Below are 21,074 nucleotides of genomic sequence, written 5' to 3'. Positions count from 1 at the left end.
CTTGCTTTGCTGACAGGCCAGGAATGGAGCTTTTTGTGACCCAGAAGTCTGTAAGCACTGTTTTGTTGGTGATCACAGTGTGATGATGAAGGTGCAAATGTATAACTTTTTATGCTGGGTGTCTTGCTGCATATGCAATCAACAAATATAGGATTCTGTTGTTACAAGACCATGGATTCATGTTATATTGATTTAGGCATGTACCTCCACAAGCCATTGGTGATTCCCTTCCCTGCTAGGTAAAAAAAAGCTGTAACAAAAAAAAAAAAAAAAAAAAAAAAAAACAAAAAAAACCAACAACAACAAAAAAAAACAACAACCAAAAAACCAAACAACCAAAAAAACCCAAAAAAAATAAAAAATGGTAAGCCAGTCACACCACTCTACTTCTCATTGGGTTGCTGTGGTTCTGTGGTTACACTGTGTTTTCTAGTGACATCAGTAAAGGCTCTGTAGTCCTTGAACGACTGACTGGTTTGGTGCTTCTTTTGCTTGAAGAAGAAAAATAGTTGAAGGGGAAAAATTGTATTTGGCCATTTGCATCTTTCCTTCTAGTTACATTTTCATAACTAGGTGATTAGTGCTAGTGGTTGCAGAGAAGAAAGTGGTGATTTTATTATTAGCTTTATAGTAGACAGGTACAAATTGTTCTAGTTGATATGGAAACATAACTGGCTTTCCACTATGAAAAGAAACATTTCATTTTTTCCAGACTTTGAAAGCTTCCCTAGAGATCCCCTTTGGTCTATCTAGGTTTTCCCACTGTTTTTCAAGGCTGTTTGTGTTAAGTTCTTCCATTTCTTCTATAATACAGAACAGCTGATCATCCTTGTTTGTGTGAACTCAAAAATCCACAGGGCTTCAAAAAGTGGCAGAGTAAATTAATGGAAGAGAAATCCCTTGAGGCTGTTGAAGACAAATTCAGCACCCTTCGAAGTTGCTGAGCTGCTGGTGAAGGCGGGCTGGAACAGTATTTTAGGAAAGTTTCATAGCATGCTATCACTGATTGTATATACTTCCCTGCCATCTGCTCTTGGGCACTTCTGGGAAGTGGGCAGCTGCTGTGGGGTCTTTTAGCATCATTCCCACAGTTGGTTTTTTTCCTGCCTGCTCTGTCTGGTCTTGAATGATGCCTACAGACACTGTAGAACACGTCATCTTTTATTTGTATTCATTTATGTTGTACTCTTCCTGATTATTGCAAATAATAATCTTACCACATATGAAATAAAGAGTTACTGCTGCTGTGCTCTTCTGTTAGGTATCAGTAGAACTAAGAGTCTTTTGGTATTCCCAGTGAGTTACCAGTGATTGCAGCAGGGTTGGGAGCCAAGAGCATAGGCTGCTGCAGTTTCAAAAAGATGAACTATGATACTTCATTATTAACTGCTTACAAACAGAACAAATAAGATGCATGACTGCAGTATGTGTGTGACTTGGGAAAGCAAAGCTAAACACAGTATTACCAGCACAGATAAAACTCTAGCCAGAAACATTCAAAATACTAATCCTTGGTAGATGGCAGCACCTAAATCATTGATAATGTTTTCAGATCAGAGATCTTTCTTACATACAAGAGAATGGTGCTTGTTGGTTTTGATCCTTAAACAATCTGTTCCTTCTGTCAAAAAAATCTACTGGGTAAAGAATGTTTAAGTGTCTGACAATTGTTGAAAGCTGTGATTCCTAGTTCTGTTGCAAGATAGATTCACAGTACTCGTTACTAAGTCTGCTGCTGATCCATGCTTTAACAGGGCAGTGTTGGTAATGGCATATCCTCTTTAGAAATCTCAAAGGACTTTAATGCAACAAACAAAAATATTAGTACATTTGTTATTAAACTCTCAAACTTTCAAGGTAAGAATCTGTCTGTATCAGTACAAAATTTCCGTCTTTTACAAATTATCAGTAGACATCAAGAAGGTCTGCCAACCTTCAAAGTTTTCCACTGAAAGGGCAGAGAGTGAGGATAATCAGTGCTCCAGGCATGCTCCTGCCTTTGGTGTCAGATCAGACACCAAAGTGTGTGTCTAACTTCCCAGCAGTACCACAGCCTTTGGGCAAGTGGCTCTTCCTAGTCCTGTCCCCGGTGCTGAACACGAAGTGTTACTTTGACCCAAGGAAAATTTTGGCATGCATGGTTTAATTGCTGTATTCACACAGGTGAACACATGCACAGACCTTTTTCAATAGATGAACATTCTCTGTCTGAGCTATCTGGACAATTCTAGTTAAGTGAAGGTGACTAATTGCATCAACTCACCCCTCACTGGAAAGTGTCAGCCTTGTACTCATACATACCTAAAAAGAAATCAGGGCAGGAAATAAAGAGGACTCTGCAGAGCTTGTAAAATCTCTTGATTTGAAATTTTGCTGGGGTACTCTTTTTGAACATTTTATTACAAAAGGGCCAAGGGATTTCTAGCTATCACATATCATCAGTGCATCAGTTTCATGCTGAAAAAGCTGAAAGCACTTTAGCAAAACATGGAAATATTTTCTAGTTAGAAACTGATTTTCTGATAATTTTTTGGTTTTACTTTACAATAGTGTCAAGACAATGCATTGCTTAAAAAGTGACAGGATTTGTGAAGAGTTTTTTTGTAATAAAGTGTGGGTTTATGTAGCAAAGGGAACCTCCAGGCATACTCAATATAGAGTTATGCATATTTCATAAGCATATCTTTAGATTACCATTATTTATTGTATCTGTTTAATAGATTTCAATTCTAAATCTACTTTCCCATGCTACCTGTTTCACGTGTAATAGGCTATTTCCAGGTTTTCTTCCAGTTCTGGTGCAGGGACAGCTTTCTGCTGCACCTAAATACTTCACTAAACTTTACCATATTGTTACTATTACATGACAAGTAAGATTTTGTGACTTATTTGTGAGCTTAAAGCCACATGAACAAGCTTTTAGTGTGAATCTGATAGTTGGCTGCATGTGCCAATGCTTTTAATCCATATGCTGACCTCCATGGCAATTAAATCAAGTAAAGAAAAGATTAAGTTAAAAGGAAGTTAGAAAGACACAGATAGGTCTAACTGCCAGCATCTAAAGTTCTACTTTTCGAAACAGTGACTTGAACTTGGAATCATACAATGGTAATTGCCCATAACATAATCAGACAAAAAAAGGCTGACTAGTTATTGAAAAGTAACTGGACCTTCATTAGCCACTCAAATGTCACAAATAACAGAACACTTCTGTGGAAGGAGCAACACAAGAGCATTTGCTACATTTGGACTAATCTGGAATTTTTTTATATTAAAGCTTCAATATATTTTTTCTTTACAGGTTTACAGGTTTAACACTCACATCCATAATTTCATCCATAATTTCTGTTCTTCTGCAAAGACTAGATTTAAATTTGGTTTTAAATTCACAACCCAAAATCTGAAATTTTGACAAATTAGGAAGTTGAGAAAAAATAATTTTATGTTTGGCAAAAAGAGTTCCTTTGTTATAAGTTTGATATAGTTAAATATAAAGTTAAACACTATTTCAGAGAAGTCCAAGTATTTGATGTAAAAATACCAACAAATTTATTTTTTTACACAATTGTTCTATACACAAAATTTTGCCAAAATAAATATTGACATATTTACTGTGAGTGAAAGAGGTTATTAAATTCAAGTACTTCATGTCTCTAGAGAAGATTAGGTGCTGAGTGTTTCATGTTCTGCATGTTGAACAGTAAACCAAGAGCATCTGTGTTGCTGAATGTAAATCAACTTTTTGAGGAGAGCCATTTCAAAAGGAATCATAATTATGTGGTGCCACCTCAATGGAGGTGCCATTCACGCTGTGTGTGGACAGGCTGACCCTCTCTCACTTCCTGCAGCCTCTTCCTTTTGCTGCCTGACTTCCATGGGTGCTGTGCAGATTGTTCCCTCTCCACCCTCTGGGTAAAGTACTGCCTGCATCCCCTTCTAGTTCAAGGATCAGGTCCTCTGGGGCATCCAGCACTGGAAAATAACCAAGAAAACAGATGCACACACTTAGCATAGGGAATGCCCTGCTTCCAGGAAACATAAAGCAACTGCTTAAGGTGTATTTCTGTCTGAGGCATCTGAAGCAGCAGTGAAGCTTCTCTGTCAACTCCCATGAAAGAACCACACCTTCCTTGGGACCAGTGACAGTAAAGCAATTGCCGTATTTAATTAAAGTGTGTGGAAGCCTGGTCTTCTTTAGTTATAAAATGTGAAGTAAAAACATGATAAAAATAACCAATGTTTTACTGAAAATTGCAGTATAAATTATGGCATTAATGTGAGGAATTTTTTATACCAGATATGTCTCTGTGGTTTACATAGGAGAGAAGGAATAAAATGAGTTTGGAACCTATAGGTAAAATAATAATTATGATTCTATGTTATTGCAGAGAGATGAAGAGGGAAAAGAGCTTAAGAGATGTTTCATCTTAGTGAGAGAGTACTATAAAAAGAAGACCAGGCAAATAGTCATATAATACAATATGATATAATGAATTAGTTTGGCATTATGAAAGAAAGGAAAATATTATTAATATGTGAAACAGACAGTCATCTTTGCTATAGAATTAAAAGTGAGAAAGCTTTTATAAATGCTACCCACACAATCTAACACCTCACCAAAGCTCAACTATGAAACCAGCTTATTCTGCTGATTGGTGCTGTTCTAGCCATCTTTCCTGCATGTAAAACATTAAGTCAGCCAGTTATGAAGCTGTTGAATGTTTCTGAAGTGTCACTTACCAGAAGGATTTGATAGCTTACAGAGAAATGAACTGTTTTGCTTCCTGATCTTGATTAAGTACTGCTTAACACACCACATTTTGTGACAGTTTCAAATGTGGATTATTTTTGGTACTTGTTTCCCCACCACAAAGTATTTTTACAATTTTTATCCAGCTCATCGAATCTACATTTTTCATCTGTATGATGCAAATAAATCGGGCCATAATACCACCTAAGACTCTTTGTAGCACAGGAGAAGAGAAGGTCTAGTTTTAATCACCTATTTGCCTTCAAATGAAGTAGAAAGATGACAATAGCAAGACCTAGCAGCTCTGTCTAGCAGGTACAAAGGCCAGCTCTGAAAGCATGCAAGATGAAAAGAAGTCTTATCAAAACTTCTACAGAACTTCAAACACCTCAGCTTTCCCCAACAATAGCACATGGAAGGAGGTATCTGGAGTTCAGCTGAAGGCCAACAGAGACCAACTTTTAATGTGAATTTTCACAGGGAGGAAGGATATTGAAATATTTCTTACAGCTGATGGTGTCGCAAGCACCCAGCACTAAGTACTGTGGAAGTTAGTACATATTGATTCCCTCATGCTTTCCAGTTTGCAGAGAGAAGACTTTCTAATTTGCACAAAAGTAAGCAGTGCTTCTGCTGGCCCCTTTCATCACTAGTTCAAAGAACTTACAAATTCCCAAGGACAAAGACTACAGACAAGACTAAGGTGTAATAAGTTAACAATAACCCATTTAATATAGAACAGGATTAATTTATTGCCTGTGTATACTCAACTGTGAGTCTCTGGGGTCTAGCTACTGAGTTTTTAGTTTGAAAAAAACATGGAGTATATAAAGCCAGCAATTATATATTTTTCATGTCAGGGGCAATCTTGGCCCAAACTTTAATATTCTTTTCCTACAGAAAACCTACATTCCAGGCACTGGTCTGTCTGGGAAGAATAAAGCACTCTGCTGTTTGTTCCAGCTTTCCACACAAGCTGCTGAATCACAGGCTAGAGCATAAATGTCAGTAAATCCCACCCACAATGCAGCATAGTCCAACCAGATGTTACCCAGTGTTTCAAGTTTCCCCAGTTGTATCACCTGTGCTGTTAAGAGGATGTGGTCATCTAAAAGTACCATATATTGGAATCATATAATTATGTAAGAAAATTAATTTTCTCTGAAAGCAAGGTCTTGCTTTTTGCTGAATGAAGCAGACCAAACTGAACATTTTCACATACAGAAAAGAATGAAGTGGAAAAGATATCAATGATGAAACTGAGAACTTTTCATTCAACTGGAACTTCATAATGGCTAAAAATATTCAGTAAACTATAAAAACGTGACTGTGATTAAGACAGCTTGCTATAGAAATAGAATTATGTTTGAAAAGTTGAAAAAGGAAAGAATAGTGAAATTTTGAGTAGCTAACAATCTCTTAGTTCATGGAAACATCTGCCATGTTACCTTGGCTGCAATTACTAATGGCTCCCAGTGGAGTTTTGTCCCTTACCTAAACTCTTCCTTACTTCGTCCCTCTAGTAAACAATAAAAATTTTTAAACTGCCTTCAGGCACAATTTTTACACATTCCCCTTCCCACAATTTCTAAGATCTTTTATCAATAACTGTTATGTGCAGGGGCCCCACTGCTTAGCTGTGATAGAAGCTACCTCAAAATAGCTTTTACATGTTCAAGTAAGAATGCATTTTGCAAATGTCAACAATACATTGGTTTTATTAATGCATAAATCCATCTGCTATACACCAGTGTTCTTTGGATTTCATGTTACAACTCTTGGATACATCATCTGATTCCTAATTATACCTCTCCTAGAGGTAGAACTCTTTAGCCATGGTTCAGACTGTTCCTGTCACACACAAAATCATGCATTTTCTGGTTGAGTTTTCAGAACTCACTCCCCAGCAATAGCTTTTATCTAGTGAAAGGAAGAAACCTGTTGTATCTTACCTTCCAAGGTACTTTTCCTCCAAACCTCACCTCAGCTCCTCACGCACATACTCACACTTTTTGGACCTGCAAAGCTCAAAGTCAGTACTGAAGCCAAGAAGTGTATCAGATCTGTTAGGAGTTACCTGGCCAATGCCAGCACTGGTTATTGGAAAACAAGAAATTAGACCCAAATGAGTCTTGAGCAAAAGTCAGAATGTTAGGAAGGATAGCAATAGGTCAAAAATGTCTGCTCTTGCATAGCCCAGGAGTCCTTGATGATTTTTTAAAATTTATTAAGTATCTGTGGAAAACTGTATTAATGAACTTTTCCTACAGACATCAAGGTCTGACAGAGTAGTGAGTTCAGATTCACATATTCCTTCAAAGAGTGGGGAATCTCTATGATAGACTACTCACTGCCTACTCACAGCTGTGTGGGAAACCTTTGTCATAGGTTTTTCTCTATCAGATAGGACTCTGATAATTGAAAATTACAAGGAAAAAATAGTTTTAAAGATAAAGAAGTGGATAAAAATGGAATTAGAATATTAGGGGCTGGGAGTGGTGTATGCATATGCCATTGTCTTTGATGCAGACAAGTATACCTCTGAATTCCCACCCATCCAGCCAGAAACTCACACTCTCTGTTTCACAAACAGGCTGACAGATCTCCTAAAGAGGTGAAGAGCACATCAAAAGAAGCTCTTCCTGAACCTCACCAAGCAATATGGTCTCATAATTTGGATGCCCAGGTAAGATACTCAGTTGTGTTTTAAAACTCCCCATTCAAATGAGCAGAGTTCTGAGACCAAATCCTTTCATCTTTGCTTTGCACATTCTTCCCAGAAAGAGGCATGGTTTCCTCTTTATCACATTTTCTGGAATGTAACTATATAGCATTTTCACCTTTTATTTTGGTACTGCTGTGATCTCACAGAACACTATATTTGACTCGTATATATAAAATTTTTGGGGTGCTGATAGTGAAAGACACATCTCCCTGCTATCAGGGAAAAGCACAGACGTCAAGGTTCTGGGGGGCATCACAGACAATGGAAATTCCCTGAGGTCTGGGCTCTGCCCTCGCCAGAGCTAGCTGCTCTGATGGGGAGAGGTAGGTATAAATATCATCCCTGCAGGTACTTAGGCTCCACTCATCTCTGTAGTGCCAGATATGAATGATGAGAATATAATTGTCAATAAAATCTGAATTGAAATCTCACTTCGGTTTTCACTGCCACATCTGCTGATTTGAGTGCACCTTCCACCCTGCCAGAAAATTCAAAAGGGGAACCTGGCTTAGAACAAAAAGTGATAAAGCATTATGTAACATTCAGCTCAGAAATAGCTGTCACAGTGGTAAAGAAAGCCAAAGAAAATTAAGCACTGCAGAAACAAGAAAAGGTTGGAAAAAGTAACCACTAAGGATGAAAAGAATATCAGAACATACGGAGAATTTGGGCAAAGTAATTTCTTATAAGATAATTCATCAACATCATAGAGATTAATAAGATAATTAATAAACATCAATAATTATTTAAGTACAGGAGGCAAACACAAAATATTGCTAGTACCATAGTACAATACATGAGATTATTGTTTCTGTTCTGTTCTCCCATAACCTTCACTATTCAGCTATTTTAGTAACCTGTTTAAACAGTTACTTATAGTTACTTATGGCAGAATTCTTTCCTGATTGTTACACACTGAATGTCTCAAGGAAACACAGGTGTATGAAAAGGAAATTGTCCAGGTGGATGCAGAAGGCCTAGTTATGGTCAACTTAGGGGTCAGAAATTGAGGTAAATTAGAATATGCACAGATTCTGTGGTGACACAGATTCACAGCCAGATGTGGCCAGATGTTATGACAGATCCAAAGCATCTCTTGACCCAGGAGAGATAAGCTTAGAAAACAACATACTTGAACTGCTTTTAGATTGATTAAGAAAAGTAAGTATAGAGGAATTACCAAGGAAAGGAAAACAAAAAGAAATAATTGATTCCTTATTAGGAGTCAGGCACATGATTCACTACTTGCTTGGTGGAAAAAATTGCCCTGGATAATTATTCAGGCTTTCTACAGCTTCTACAAGTGAATGTGTGGGTCAAACCTATTTTTCATTATGGTGTCATAGAACACATTTGCCTGATTAGGCTGCACATGAAAGGGCAGAAGTTTAGTCATTTTGAAGTGGTGATAGATATGTGATCTTTTACCATTTATCCCCAAAACACTGGGTAGTGAAAAATTAGGGAAAAACACCAGACTAATGTCAGAATACTAACATACCTTCAAAAAAAGGATATGTCATCAGATGCTACTTTTACTTAATGCAGAACTTGTATATCAACACTTAGAAAGCAGTTAGCACCTGCAAACCCTGGAAAATTGAGAATGTGAATGTGCCTTTGCACAGTTGGAGGTGGTGCCAGATAAATGGGCAAGAGAGGGAAAGCAGACTGATAAAGCTATGAGACTTGATGTTCTGGGAGCTGCTGCCACTGCAAGAACATGAAATAAAGGGCTCTGGGGTTTGGCTGCACAGCTGTGCAGCCAAGAAGATGGATTCACAGCTGTGAAACAGAGGCATATGCTGCTAGTGTTTTGGGTTGCAAGGTGAAATTTTGATAGCAAAAAATCAAATTAATAGATAGTATCTGAGATTCTGAAATTGTTTAAAGCTCCAGCAGCTTTATGTGTTGACTGGCATTTAGTGAGTTGAGAGTGGTGCAACAAAAACAGGATTTGAAACTAGGACAAGTTTTTTGTTTAAACATGTACAGGAGGTGCTGTCAAAAGCATTACAGCTAGTAAGTAAGTCTGCTGGAAATGAAAACTTGATTGGTAGTGTCTCTGAAGCACACCACAGCAGCTGTAACTAGACAAATAGAAGAACTGACAGATTGTAATGGTGGCTGGCTGAGGAAGAGAGCTGAGAACGGAAGTGTTGGCATGAGCACACAGGCTGTCTCTGAAGGGCAAAACAGAGGGTCAGAGAGGAAAGGTTTGTGTTGTCTTCACTGCTTTCTAACATGTAGCCACTTCCTGTTTCTCACTATTCTGAGAATGGTGAACAAGAAATGAACTCGAATTTGGGCAAAGCTTCAAGGTTTTTATTGAATGGTACATAACTAATAAACAAGATTATACACTGTCAGTATTTTCATGGAAAATAGACTTTGTTAAACACAGCAACATAGTTCTGCCTTTTGGATAGATGCTAATTTAGCATTTGTAAAACACAAGGCCCCAGCATAGCCTAAGAGGGCTCCTGCTGACACCTTTTCTCTAACCAAACTGTCAGCACTGGCTGAGAGACCATCAGTCAGCTCCATCACAGCACTTCTGGGACACAATGCCACTCAAGGGAGCTAAGATCAGGCTTCAAGAGCAGCAGTGTCATCAGTGCCAGCCTGTGGCGAGGCCTCTGTGGAAGTGCAGAGCACTAATGTCAGAAATGGAACCAATAAATAATCATTGCAGGGAAAAAAGTCAACATTCCTTTGTACATTAGTGTGCTGTCCTACCTCTGCCCCTCAGACTTGTGGATCAGCCCTGTGATGATACACAAGTCTCTGTCATAATAGTGTTTGGATTTCAGTTGATCAGTAGGCATGATGAAATTTGACAATAAGATACTCAACTGCAACAGCAATAGCTCTTAATGCTACACACAGATATATTACATATTGGTACAATACATTTCAAAAATGTCAATGGCCTAATGTAACCATTTTTATGTGATAGGGTTAATCTTCAAATATGAATACATATACCATTTATTCTCCTCCCAACTGTAGAAGTTACAAAGAATATTCCCTCACCTTCCTGTACACCTTTGGTAAAAAGACAGTTAATTTATTTCTTTAACTGAAATGAATTATCAGACTCTCCATCCCAGCTAGGAAATGGTTTCTCTCTTTCCTTGTTACAGTCAACAGTGATGTGGAATGGAATCACTTTTTTCTCTAGCTTTTCAGAAGGCATTTTCACATAGACTCCAGTAGTGAGACATTGTCTTCTCTTTATCTGTAACATATGGGAAGAAAGTAAAATAAACTGGCAATCACAGCATAATCATTGACCAGCACATTTTAGAGAAACCAATGGATGTTCTTGCTTTACTGAGTAAAATGTGTTCTAGACACCTTTCTCTGCCTCTTTATAGAAGACCTGTTAAGAGCATTTGAGGGATGATCAGGATGTACAGGGGCTATTTATACAAAGACAAAAAAAAAAGAGGTCTGCCATTAATTTAGCTTTTTGAAGGTGCTCTGCTTCAGAGTTCAGTGTTGGTTCAACGCTAGGAGTGTTCACACCTAACAGTTTCATTTAACTTCTAGGGACAAAGATTGATTGAAAAATATCGAGAGAGACAGTGTTTGGTTTCAAGCTAAGTTTCATTTCTAACAGACTATAAGTGAACAGACCCCTGTGGAAAAAGGCAGTCCAGGCCTACATTGTGCATATGTTTGTGCAGACATTTCTAGATGTGAAATTAAAAATGCTTAAAGTTACACATCCCCCATCCAAGGAGAAGGCCGTTTAAATTTGCTTTACAGAGGTGAATGATGGGAAAAGGAAAAATTAAATTCTGGGATTTTGTGTGAATCATTTGTGAAATGAGAGTACACATGAAGACTGCTGTCTTCAATCCCAGAAGCATTCAGGACTTTGCCTGGTTTTAAGCATCCAGCCTTAAGCCAAGGCTCAGTCCAGTTGATGGAAGCTGACTGCATTCTAGTATGCTGGCAACAAAAATGAGCCATAAATAAATATAAGTGGCAGCTCCAGCAAGTTCTCTTACTTTGCATTATTGCAATAACATTGCACTTGTAACATGGAGCATCCCACTGGAAGATCAGTGTTCTTCCCTGTTCTCATTTCTTTCTCCTTGTTCTCATCACACAAAGGGATATATTATTAGCAGAAGGGGGCTGAGTTGATAGGACTTACCACTTTGCCCACAAGAATGGCTGAGATGATGATACTGTAAAGAAAAAATCCTGAGGCAGTAGCTCCTAATACCCAGAGATATATGGCAGGGTCTGGACAAGGTTCTGGATCTAAAACATATGATAGCACACATGTCATGTCACACAAGAGCCTCATAAGGAAGTCGCTAGAGTCAGTGAGTCAGTCTCTACATTGCTTTTCTCTAGCATGTGCTATCCTAGGATACCACCAGGACTGAGCTCTGAGTCACTGCCTATTCAACCTCCAATGAAAAGAGTCTTTATCTGTAGAAGAGCTCACACTTTACTCTGACACTTTTGCACTTCTGTATCTAACTGCCTAGGCATACATGTACACTGTATGGTGTTGCTTATGCTATCATTCCATGGCTATGACTATGCTTGCTTTGGGTTTGGGCAGAGAGATCTGAAAGAAATAAAAGCTAATAAAGATTTTCAGCGCTGAAACCAGTATTCACCCTCACTTCTTACAAACAGAACTCTGAAGACATTTAAATTTTATAACAACTCCCTTAACTTGGAAATATCACAATACTGTAAACCTGCTTGACTTACCTATGACATAGAGATGTGTTCCATTTCCCTTGTTCATAAAATAGGGTGGGGGGTACATCCGCTCCATCTTGCAAATGTAAAGTCCGGTGTCATCTGCTTGCAGGCCAGCCAGCGTGAGGGTCACATTGTTTTGGCCAGGGGTAACGTGGCATTGGATGACCTTTTTCACAAAGAATGTTTTAAACTCCGTGGTGTATGATGAAGCACAGATTTCTGTGACCTGGTCACCAGTCTGTTTAAGCAACGTCACTCGAATTTCCTTTGCATTCCCAATGTTCTTGTATTTACACACCAAGCTGGCAACTCCTTGCCTGTTGGCTAGCACAATTGCTGGCTGAGTCACTTCCATTACTGTAAGGAAGTAAAGAGTGTGATGCTAAGTGAACTGTCAATAAAGGATCTGGAGTCATTTACTTCAAACCTGTACAGTAGGAAGGGAGTTCTGCCACCTCCTGTTATCCATGGGTGATTCCTAGAAATGCTGTTTTCAAAGAAAGGACTCCAAGACCACAATTCACATTAGCAGTGCATTAATATTCTTTTAAAAGCTCAAGAAATTCTTTGTTTACTAAAAATCGTATTATAAATCTCAGCAATTACTTGTTGCTTAAATAGTAGGTTATTTGGCCCACTTAGTCGAGCAATGAATGACCCACATTCTTCAGTTTTCCTCAACACAAACTTCCTGGTATACATAAGAAACTAAAAAAAATAGACTACAGATGGTAAGGTTGAAATCTGAAATTTAAAATCAGGGTTCTAAACCACAATTTCTGCCTAGTAGAAATAAACATATTTACATTTAGGAACAAAAAAGCTGACATCCTGTATGGAACATGGAACAGAACGATTTAGGTAACAGTAAAACTGAATATAAAATTTGCTTGCATACTTTTGTTTCTGATCTTTTTTCCTCTTATTTTTAACTAGCTATTGCAACAATATATACCCCAAGCTAATACAGCCACACACAACAAAGCCTGATGAGCAGACTGTAAAAAAAAATCTTAAGGGAAAATAACTGTATCATGTATAACCTCACTAACAGTTTTTTGCAACTTCTATGATCATGACATATGATGGGATGGCACTGTCTTTTGCTTTAGTAAGCTGTGAAGACTCAGCATTATTTTTTCAATCTCATTTTATATCAGTCCATTTTGGAACAGGGTTTATCTTCTCGGTTCTGCAATGCAAGAATTCCAGATGAAGAGTAGAATTTCTCCATACATTCAAACCTCTATACCCATATTTTCAGCTGTCACAACTTCATCTGCAGGGCCTGTTTTTTCAAGATTCTTTCTTCCTTCTTGAGCTACTCTGAATGTTGCCCAGTGTCCCTGCAGGTAGTACTGTTCTAAAGTCTGTGTCTGGTTTTCTAGACAGCTTGCAGTGCACTAAGACCTTGCTCCCATTAGTCCTATGTCACCTTCCTCTCCATGTTGTACCAAGTCTGTCTCCTGCAAGGACATGAAACTGAAAACAAGTCAACAACCCCAGATACCTTGCTTCCTTCATCTACCCACCTTCAGCAATGGCAGTGGCTGTGCAGAGAAAGCCCATGGTGACCAATATTGAGAGCATTCCTGTGCTGGGACAGAGGCTGAAGGTGCTAATGCCTTCAGACTTAAGGACAAACTGGAACTCTCAGGACTGGAAAAGAGGTGACACCTTTCAGGATACTGAATCTTCGAAATGTTTGAACCCACACAGAGACAGTGTGTATATATAGCTTTGATCCCAGATGCTGTACCTGAAAGTAGTATGAAGCTTTGTTTTGGTTTTACGAGAAAGGAAGCAGTGGGTTTGATTAGTACGTGCACAGTTAACCTCAAACAGCATGAACAAAAACAACTATTCAGCAGATGGAAAATATATATTCAATCTGAAACTGCCGTCCATTCTGCTTTAAGAATTGTGGGAGGAAAGGTAATCATCATTAGAGCAGTTCAGGCCCTTTGGGGGTGCCAGCTTGCAGAATCATAGCACTTAATATTTTAGCAATCATCAGGTATTTCCTACCAGGGCAACGTGCAGATAACTGTACTTCTGCCTAATGTGGCACAGTGAGTCCCTGCAAGCTAGCTTTTTAATGGAGGACTTGCCTCCACCTCCAGTTTCTTTGCTTGCTTTAATATTACTGCTTTTGATGTTTAAAAATTGCTACCCCTTTAAAATACTGATTACACTTAGAATTACTTAATCTTTTTGTATCAGCAATGTGACTTGAATCATAAACCAGCCTCTTTAAGCTTTCCTGTTTCCAATAAAAAATTATATAGGTTTATAGCTAATGACTTCCATATCTATACAGAACTTTGCTACCTATGGACTTTACTGCCTAACTACCTTGACATCAACAGATGAAAAACACTGCAGGAACTTTGATTATTGCTATCTCTGCTTAGAGCACCTGCGTCATTTCAAATCTCAGTGAAACAGTTTTTGCTCATGGACCTTTTAAAAGTAATATAAGCTCTGAAAATTGTTTTGCTTTTTTATATGATAAGCTGTCACATCCATGAATCACTGCCTAAAGAATTCCGTAAAAATGAGAGTTCACTTCAGCTATCCTGAAGGTCAGCATCCTTTTTTTTTACCCATACTTTGAGAAGTTCTTTTAGAAGGTGCTTCATTGTTTATATATGTAGATCTAGTAGATTGTGAAGACCTGCTTTTGCACTGTGACCTAGAAAAATTAACAGCATTAGTTCTTCAACTAGCCAGCCCAATCCAAAGACCCAGGATAAATACTTAGTCTTGAAATCATGTAAATACCTAATGATATAAATAAGCTTACTGCTTCCATACCTAGGTTATGCAATATTTGTTTCTAATTACAGATTCACAGTCATTTTAATCTTAACCAGCATTCAAAACAGAACTGATGGTAAATAAAAATACTGCTATGGGAAAATTAAAAACTACATCCTAATAATGAGACAGGCATATATTGTATTACTGGTTAGACATAGTTAAATCAATTTTAATATTAAATGTAAAATAAATGCTATTGCAACATCATGTACCAGAATATCAGTGAGATTTATTGCAAGAAATTACCAGAATATGCCTGAAATTTTCATATCCAGGGTAGTAACTAAATTATCTGCCCTTTATATCTTTTGAGCTTGGGTTTTGCATGCAGCTAAAAAAAAGGATGCATTTGAGCTTCATCAGCTGTGGTGTCATCTCCTGATAATTGATTGAGACTGTAAATTGATGGTGCAATTAGCCACTAAACACTGGCAAAAGATTGCCATGTAAAACTCAGTGCTCATGCCACACATATCCATGGGATCTTGCCCTGCTAGAGTGACAGGCAGCACTCTGGCACTCCTCTCTCTCCTGTTTGAGACTGCTCTAGCAGTCTTTGTTTCCAGTGGGACTCATCTTGTTTCCTGGCTGTTTTGTTCTCAGGGTACATTTTCAGATCCACAGATTTTTCTTTTTTACCCTTGTTCCTCCTTAAGAGCCTTGCATTATGAGAATTACTCTTCTAAGTAAAGCACATTTTTGTCTCCCTGTGGAGTCTCTTGAAGTCATCTCTGTCTTCACTGCCCAAGTAAGCCCAGGTTGCCTTCGGTTATCCTTTCCAATGGATGATTACCTTGCCATGGTGCCTTCTACCCTTCGTAATCAGACTTTGGCTCTTGAGTTAATGTATGCAGACAGCAGGTAGATCATGCACTAGAAGAGATCTTATTCCAAATAAGATCTCACTTTCACTGTTCCCATCCTTCCCAGCTCAGTTACAGCATGGAACAAGGTATTGATAACAGAATGAGTTCCCCACTAAAATAAAATTCACAATAATCACTGTGGAAATCTCCTCCTTGTCTCTTACCTAACTACTCTTCAGCTGGTCAAGAGTCTCTGAATTTCTGCTTTCCCTGAATATATCGTATGAAAAATACAGGCCATGCTTTGTGGGCTATAGCCACTGGACCTATCTTACCTAGTTACTACACTTTCTTGTCTTGCCCTGACTCTTTTATCTTGGGAACTATTCATCTTTCACCCTTTCCCATAAATGGAACCTTACATACAGTCAAGTGACCAGGCAAGGGAATGACTTTGAGATTCAGATCTTTAGAGTGAGGTTATTCCTCTGGGTGTTTCTAAAAGCTTGTGCTTTGTGCTCCAAAAGATCAATATGATATTCTTCTTTCCTTTAATGCTTATACTGTAGTTCTCTTTGTTCTTAGGGGTGTTATTAATTCCCATGTTACAGGAAACCTTAATACTTTACATATGCTACCACAGCAAAGTGTCGGAGCAGGGGAAAGGACTGAGAGCCTTGCAGTGCAAAGCTGCAGACCCTTGAACAAAGGTTTCATCTTAGGAGTGGCTTGGGCTTCACAACCTCTTTGAACTTAGCTGAGGGAGGGACATGAAGTTTTACACTGGACTACACTACTGTGATTTCTCAAATTACTAGGAAGTTAAATAACTACGTTTCTCATATAAGTTTCTTTCTCATTTTGGGTTAGTTAACTTGTATTCTAGTGATTTGCTTTTCTTCACTGAATACTTGTTAGGGCAAACCTTCCTGCTGATACCCTGTCAGAATTCTCATTGCAAAATGTTTTTATTCACAACACTTGTAAGCCTGTGTCACGCTGCCAATGTTTTTTCTGTGACAGGAACTTGCTTGGTAAATTGCTTGAGATGTAATGGGGAGAAGAAATTCTTATAATTTGCATAAGTATCTGGTTTCAGGATATTTTGCGCAACTCAAAATGTGAGATAATGTCTTCCTATGTTAAACAGTTCACGTTTTTACCATGATAGTTTGCCATAAACCTATTGGGGTTTTGAACCGCTCTGTCATTTGAAAAAAATCCAGACCTCTAAGTGGTATGGCTGAAGAATTTTTTGTACAAAACAAGAGGTAAAGAGAAAAGGAAATAACAGAGTGACTGGAAAAACACTGTTTCGTTACCATTAAAGGACTAAAACCTGGTTAGTTTAAGTAAAGGACTAAGTATAACCAAGTTTGGTGGATCAGACTAAGTTCCTGAAGGAATCACAATTCACATCACAAAACTACTGATTTTTAAGTCTCTCAGAACTGCTGCCTTTTTCTCAGCTTCTAACCTGGTTTTGTAAATGCTGCTCTCCAGTCCTAAGCTTGTGCCTTCAATCCAGCCTCAGAAGATGTGAGGACAGCATTATCTGAGGAATTCTCTTTCCACTACTTTTTAGGGCACATGGGGTTGGATTGTGAGCTTGTGCTGATGAGTAGATTGTCCAAAAAGATTTGAGATGGGGATGAACATGTGAGTGTCCTTTTTCTTTGTGAAATCATTGATATTTCTTTTCTGGAAGCTAGGCTTTGTTTCCCCTACAATAATGTCAAGCTTTTATCCAAGTTTTCCTGGTATGCACAGCATCTGTAATTATCTAACACAGAGGTCAAAATTCTTCCCAACTTTTTAAAGATGCCGGTTCTCAGTTAGCCTTGAGTGTCTGAATTCTAGACCTTACCTGGCCAGGTTTGCTACATGTTATTTGTCTTAAGCCATCTATGTCCCAGTAGCAATCAGACCTGTGTGAATGTATTGCTCCCACCCCATCCCTGTGCAGCTTTTGGTCAAAATGTAAGAGCTGAGATGTATGGAAAGAGATACAGACAGAAATAAGAGAAAATAGAGACATAGAGCTTAAAAACAACACAGGTATAAGGTCTTCACACACACTTCCTTATTCTTCTCCAGCTTCCTGCAGGGAGTTGTAGCAAGGTAAAGATCTTAGGACAAATTTTGACAGAGACTATAAGTATCTTGGCAGATTTTTAACAACCTTCCTTTACTGCAAGGAGTTTTCCAAAGCAGAGCTCCACATATTTTTTGTTTCTAGAGTAATCACTTGGGATTGAGCACAGAATAAAGCAGGTATCTTCACCCCAAAGCAGACTGAAAGCTAGCCTGTTTAATGAATAAGCAGAGAAGAACCAAAGGAACCCCCCCAAGTCTAAAATGCAGCTGTTAACTGTACCCCGTGACTGGAGAAATACTGGAGAAATGTTTTACTTCCACTTTCCTTTATTTCTTAAAGCATTGCAAAAAGGAAAACCAGCAAGAGGTAGACATATTTCTGAGTCTCTGGCTCTGACATTGCAGCAGTTTGGTTTGAGTTTAATGAGGGACACAAGAATAAATGATAAAGTTTTGCTGAAAACATGTGAGAAATGACATTCTAATCAAAAATGAGATGGGTAAGAAATATTTTTAAATGGTACAGATGAGGAGTGTAATTAAGGTCCTACTTCCAGTTTATACAGGGTTAATTAAGTCCCTGATGTAAAAAAAAAAATAAATTATGGTATTTTGAACTAGTAAGATCAAAGCACAACTCCTGATAAACATACAATTAAACATTTATAAAGCAGAGGACTCAATGACATTTACATAAAGGAGATAGTGCTCCAGCTCAGTAGAGTTCTGGAGAATCTGAATGTTTGCAAGACAGGAGACCTGGCAAAGAAAAGCATTTTCATAAGCACACAGAGTGAAGTTCATCCAAGGAAGGGCATGGAGCAGATTCTAAAGTACTACTTTGAATTAATGGCAAGTGAGTAATGAAGGTCAACTTTGTTTGCCAAAATCTGGAGGCCATTTCAGGAGAGTGCATGTGAGCTGATAGTTAGAATGGGATGGGCTAGAATATGAAAGTAAATTAAATTAAATTAAATTAAATTAAATTAAATTAAATTAAGGGAGAAGTTGGTAACGTAGCAGAAAGCAGAAGTCACTGGATAAGCACAAAGAGAATGACAAGGTGTTCAAACTGAAAGATTCACACTAACATTTGCAATGCACAGCAGTGAGCCAACATTTGTCAAGGCCAGAAGAGATTGTTTCAGCAGTTGAGGTGAACAAGAATCATAAGCTAAGGCTTCTAAAGGTATTTAGTCACATTCAACCATGTCCACATTTTGTCTGACTTGCCTTTGCAGGGACTAGATATCTGAAGTAAAGCACAGTATGCATCTCTTCTCAGGGGCACACTGAGTTTGGGAAGACAAGCCACAAGCTTTGGACATTTTAGGGGAACAGCTTCTGTGTGGAAATCAGAGGTAGGGAAATGAGAACACCAAGGGGGGAAAGGATGTTATGGCAGAAATATGAGCGGCTATATCAGTGAAGGGTACACATAGCTTTTTTGTGTTTTCAGATGTCACTGTTAGCTTGAGGGAAGTATATTCCAAAACAAAACCTGCCCAGAAGTCTCTTATGAGTGAAAAAACATTTTAGTGAAGACCAGATAATGCACCACCTGCATCTCTGTCAATAATGCTCTTTAAAATTTGCATGACAGAGCTAGGCAATACAGAAACTCAGCACTGAGGGATGGGGACCACTTCAGAATCCCTCTTTGCTGTAAACGCCTTGCTTTTCTGTTTCAGATACCTTCTGCTTGCCTCTTTCCTTGCAGTTTTATTTACAAAAATCATAGAATGAATTAGTGGCTTTATCACAGATTGTTTATTCAGGGCTTGTATGAGAATGTAATCCTGGGAATTATGTCTAAAATCTGTAGGATTGATGCCCTGATTTAAGGAACTTTAATGTTCAATCTGTTTGCCTCTGGTCCATGCCACTGCATGTTACTGAAAGTTTACAGTGATGTTATGCAAGGACTATGAGTTGCTATTAGCATGGTATTAAATCATAGGCTGGGGGCTCTGGAAAACAAAGATACAGATTTTCTAGCAGAGGATTGTAGAACAAATTCCAGACTTTGCAAGAAACTTTCTGATTTTGAAGAGTAGCACTTGCAGAAATATTGTCACTCCATAAGGCAGACATCTCTGCAAATGTGGATACTATAGCCAAGCAGTGGCTTTATGGCTGGCATCAGCAAATTAAAAGTAGGTCCTACACCTTCCAAAACGTATCAGCTGCAGGATTTGTTGTTCAACCCACTCTTCCCCACAGAATCTGACCTCATGTACAAAGCCTTACTCTTGGATTAGTGGTAACTCAAACTCCCTTTGTCTTCCCTAGTTTATTAATTATTTGAAACCATATTTCTAGGACTTAGCAACTGCCCTTCCCAGGGCTAAGAACAAAAACAAACCCCTGAAATATCTGAAAGGCCAGATGTGCAAGGAGAGGCTGAAGTCTCTCATTAGACAAAGTTTGAAATAGCTGACAAGCCTCTACCTCTCTGCTAAGAAGCTTCTTCTTACTCTCCCTCTTTACTGACAGGTATTTGCGCTTCCTACAAGTTTTGTCTTTCTCATACTCTTAGACAGTCACATCATAGCAACTCTTAAAGATATTAACTTGAAGGGTTGAGTGTCACCAGGAGAGCAAGCTGGTGCTTAAGTGCTTCATCACATCTCTAGCTGGTTCCTCCCACTATCATACCTGAAAAAAAATTCCTACATTTTAAAATTCAAATCCATTCTCTAAAAGAATTATTTATGTTTTGGCCACAGGGATAACATACTACAAGGTATGATAGTGATCATTTTGTTGATCTGTGTACTAGGGATGAAGGGGAGAATCAAGGAAGTTTATAAATAAATTCCTAGAGGGGAAAGAAATTATGAAAAAAGGCTGCAAAATCAGTAAAAGAGCATGAGCTTATGGGTAACACACCACTTGAGGAATTCTTCTTTTTGATATCACTGTGATTATATCTGGTACATACAAAGGTTGGATAGGGACCAGTAAAAATCAAACTCTAATCAAAATAGGAAGAAATGCTTTGGATTTTACAATTTTGAAGAAATGTTGAAGGAAAAGGTAATTTTCCTTAGAAAATTAATGTATCTATCTTCATAAAACTTTTTTTAAGTCATCCACAATATAATTCAATTTTCAATCTGCTTTTTTGCAAAAA

At 38.2% G+C, this 21,074-nt stretch overlaps 1 protein-coding gene across 1 annotated transcript; it reads right to left on the bottom strand.

Annotated features, from left to right (window-relative positions):
• Window positions 1-10,545: 10,545 nt before the first annotated feature.
• CTLA4 (cytotoxic T-lymphocyte associated protein 4) lies at window positions 10,546-13,802 on the bottom strand. The gene is made up of 4 exons (XM_031505319.1): window positions 13,745-13,802; window positions 12,219-12,569; window positions 11,644-11,753; window positions 10,546-10,716 (listed from the first exon to the last, which is right to left on the bottom strand). Exons 1-4 carry the CDS (start codon window positions 13,800-13,802, stop codon window positions 10,546-10,548), a joined length of 690 nt encoding a protein of 229 aa, XP_031361179.1.
• Between the last annotated feature and the right edge of the window lie 7,272 nt (window positions 13,803-21,074).

The sequence above is a fragment of the Lonchura striata genome, chromosome 8 (genome assembly GCF_046129695.1).
Source record: "Lonchura striata isolate bLonStr1 chromosome 8, bLonStr1.mat, whole genome shotgun sequence".
Classification (NCBI taxonomy): Eukaryota; Metazoa; Chordata; class Aves; order Passeriformes; family Estrildidae; genus Lonchura; species Lonchura striata.
Note: the sequence above shows the minus strand (reverse complement) of the source record. Positions and strands in the feature narration are given on the sequence as shown.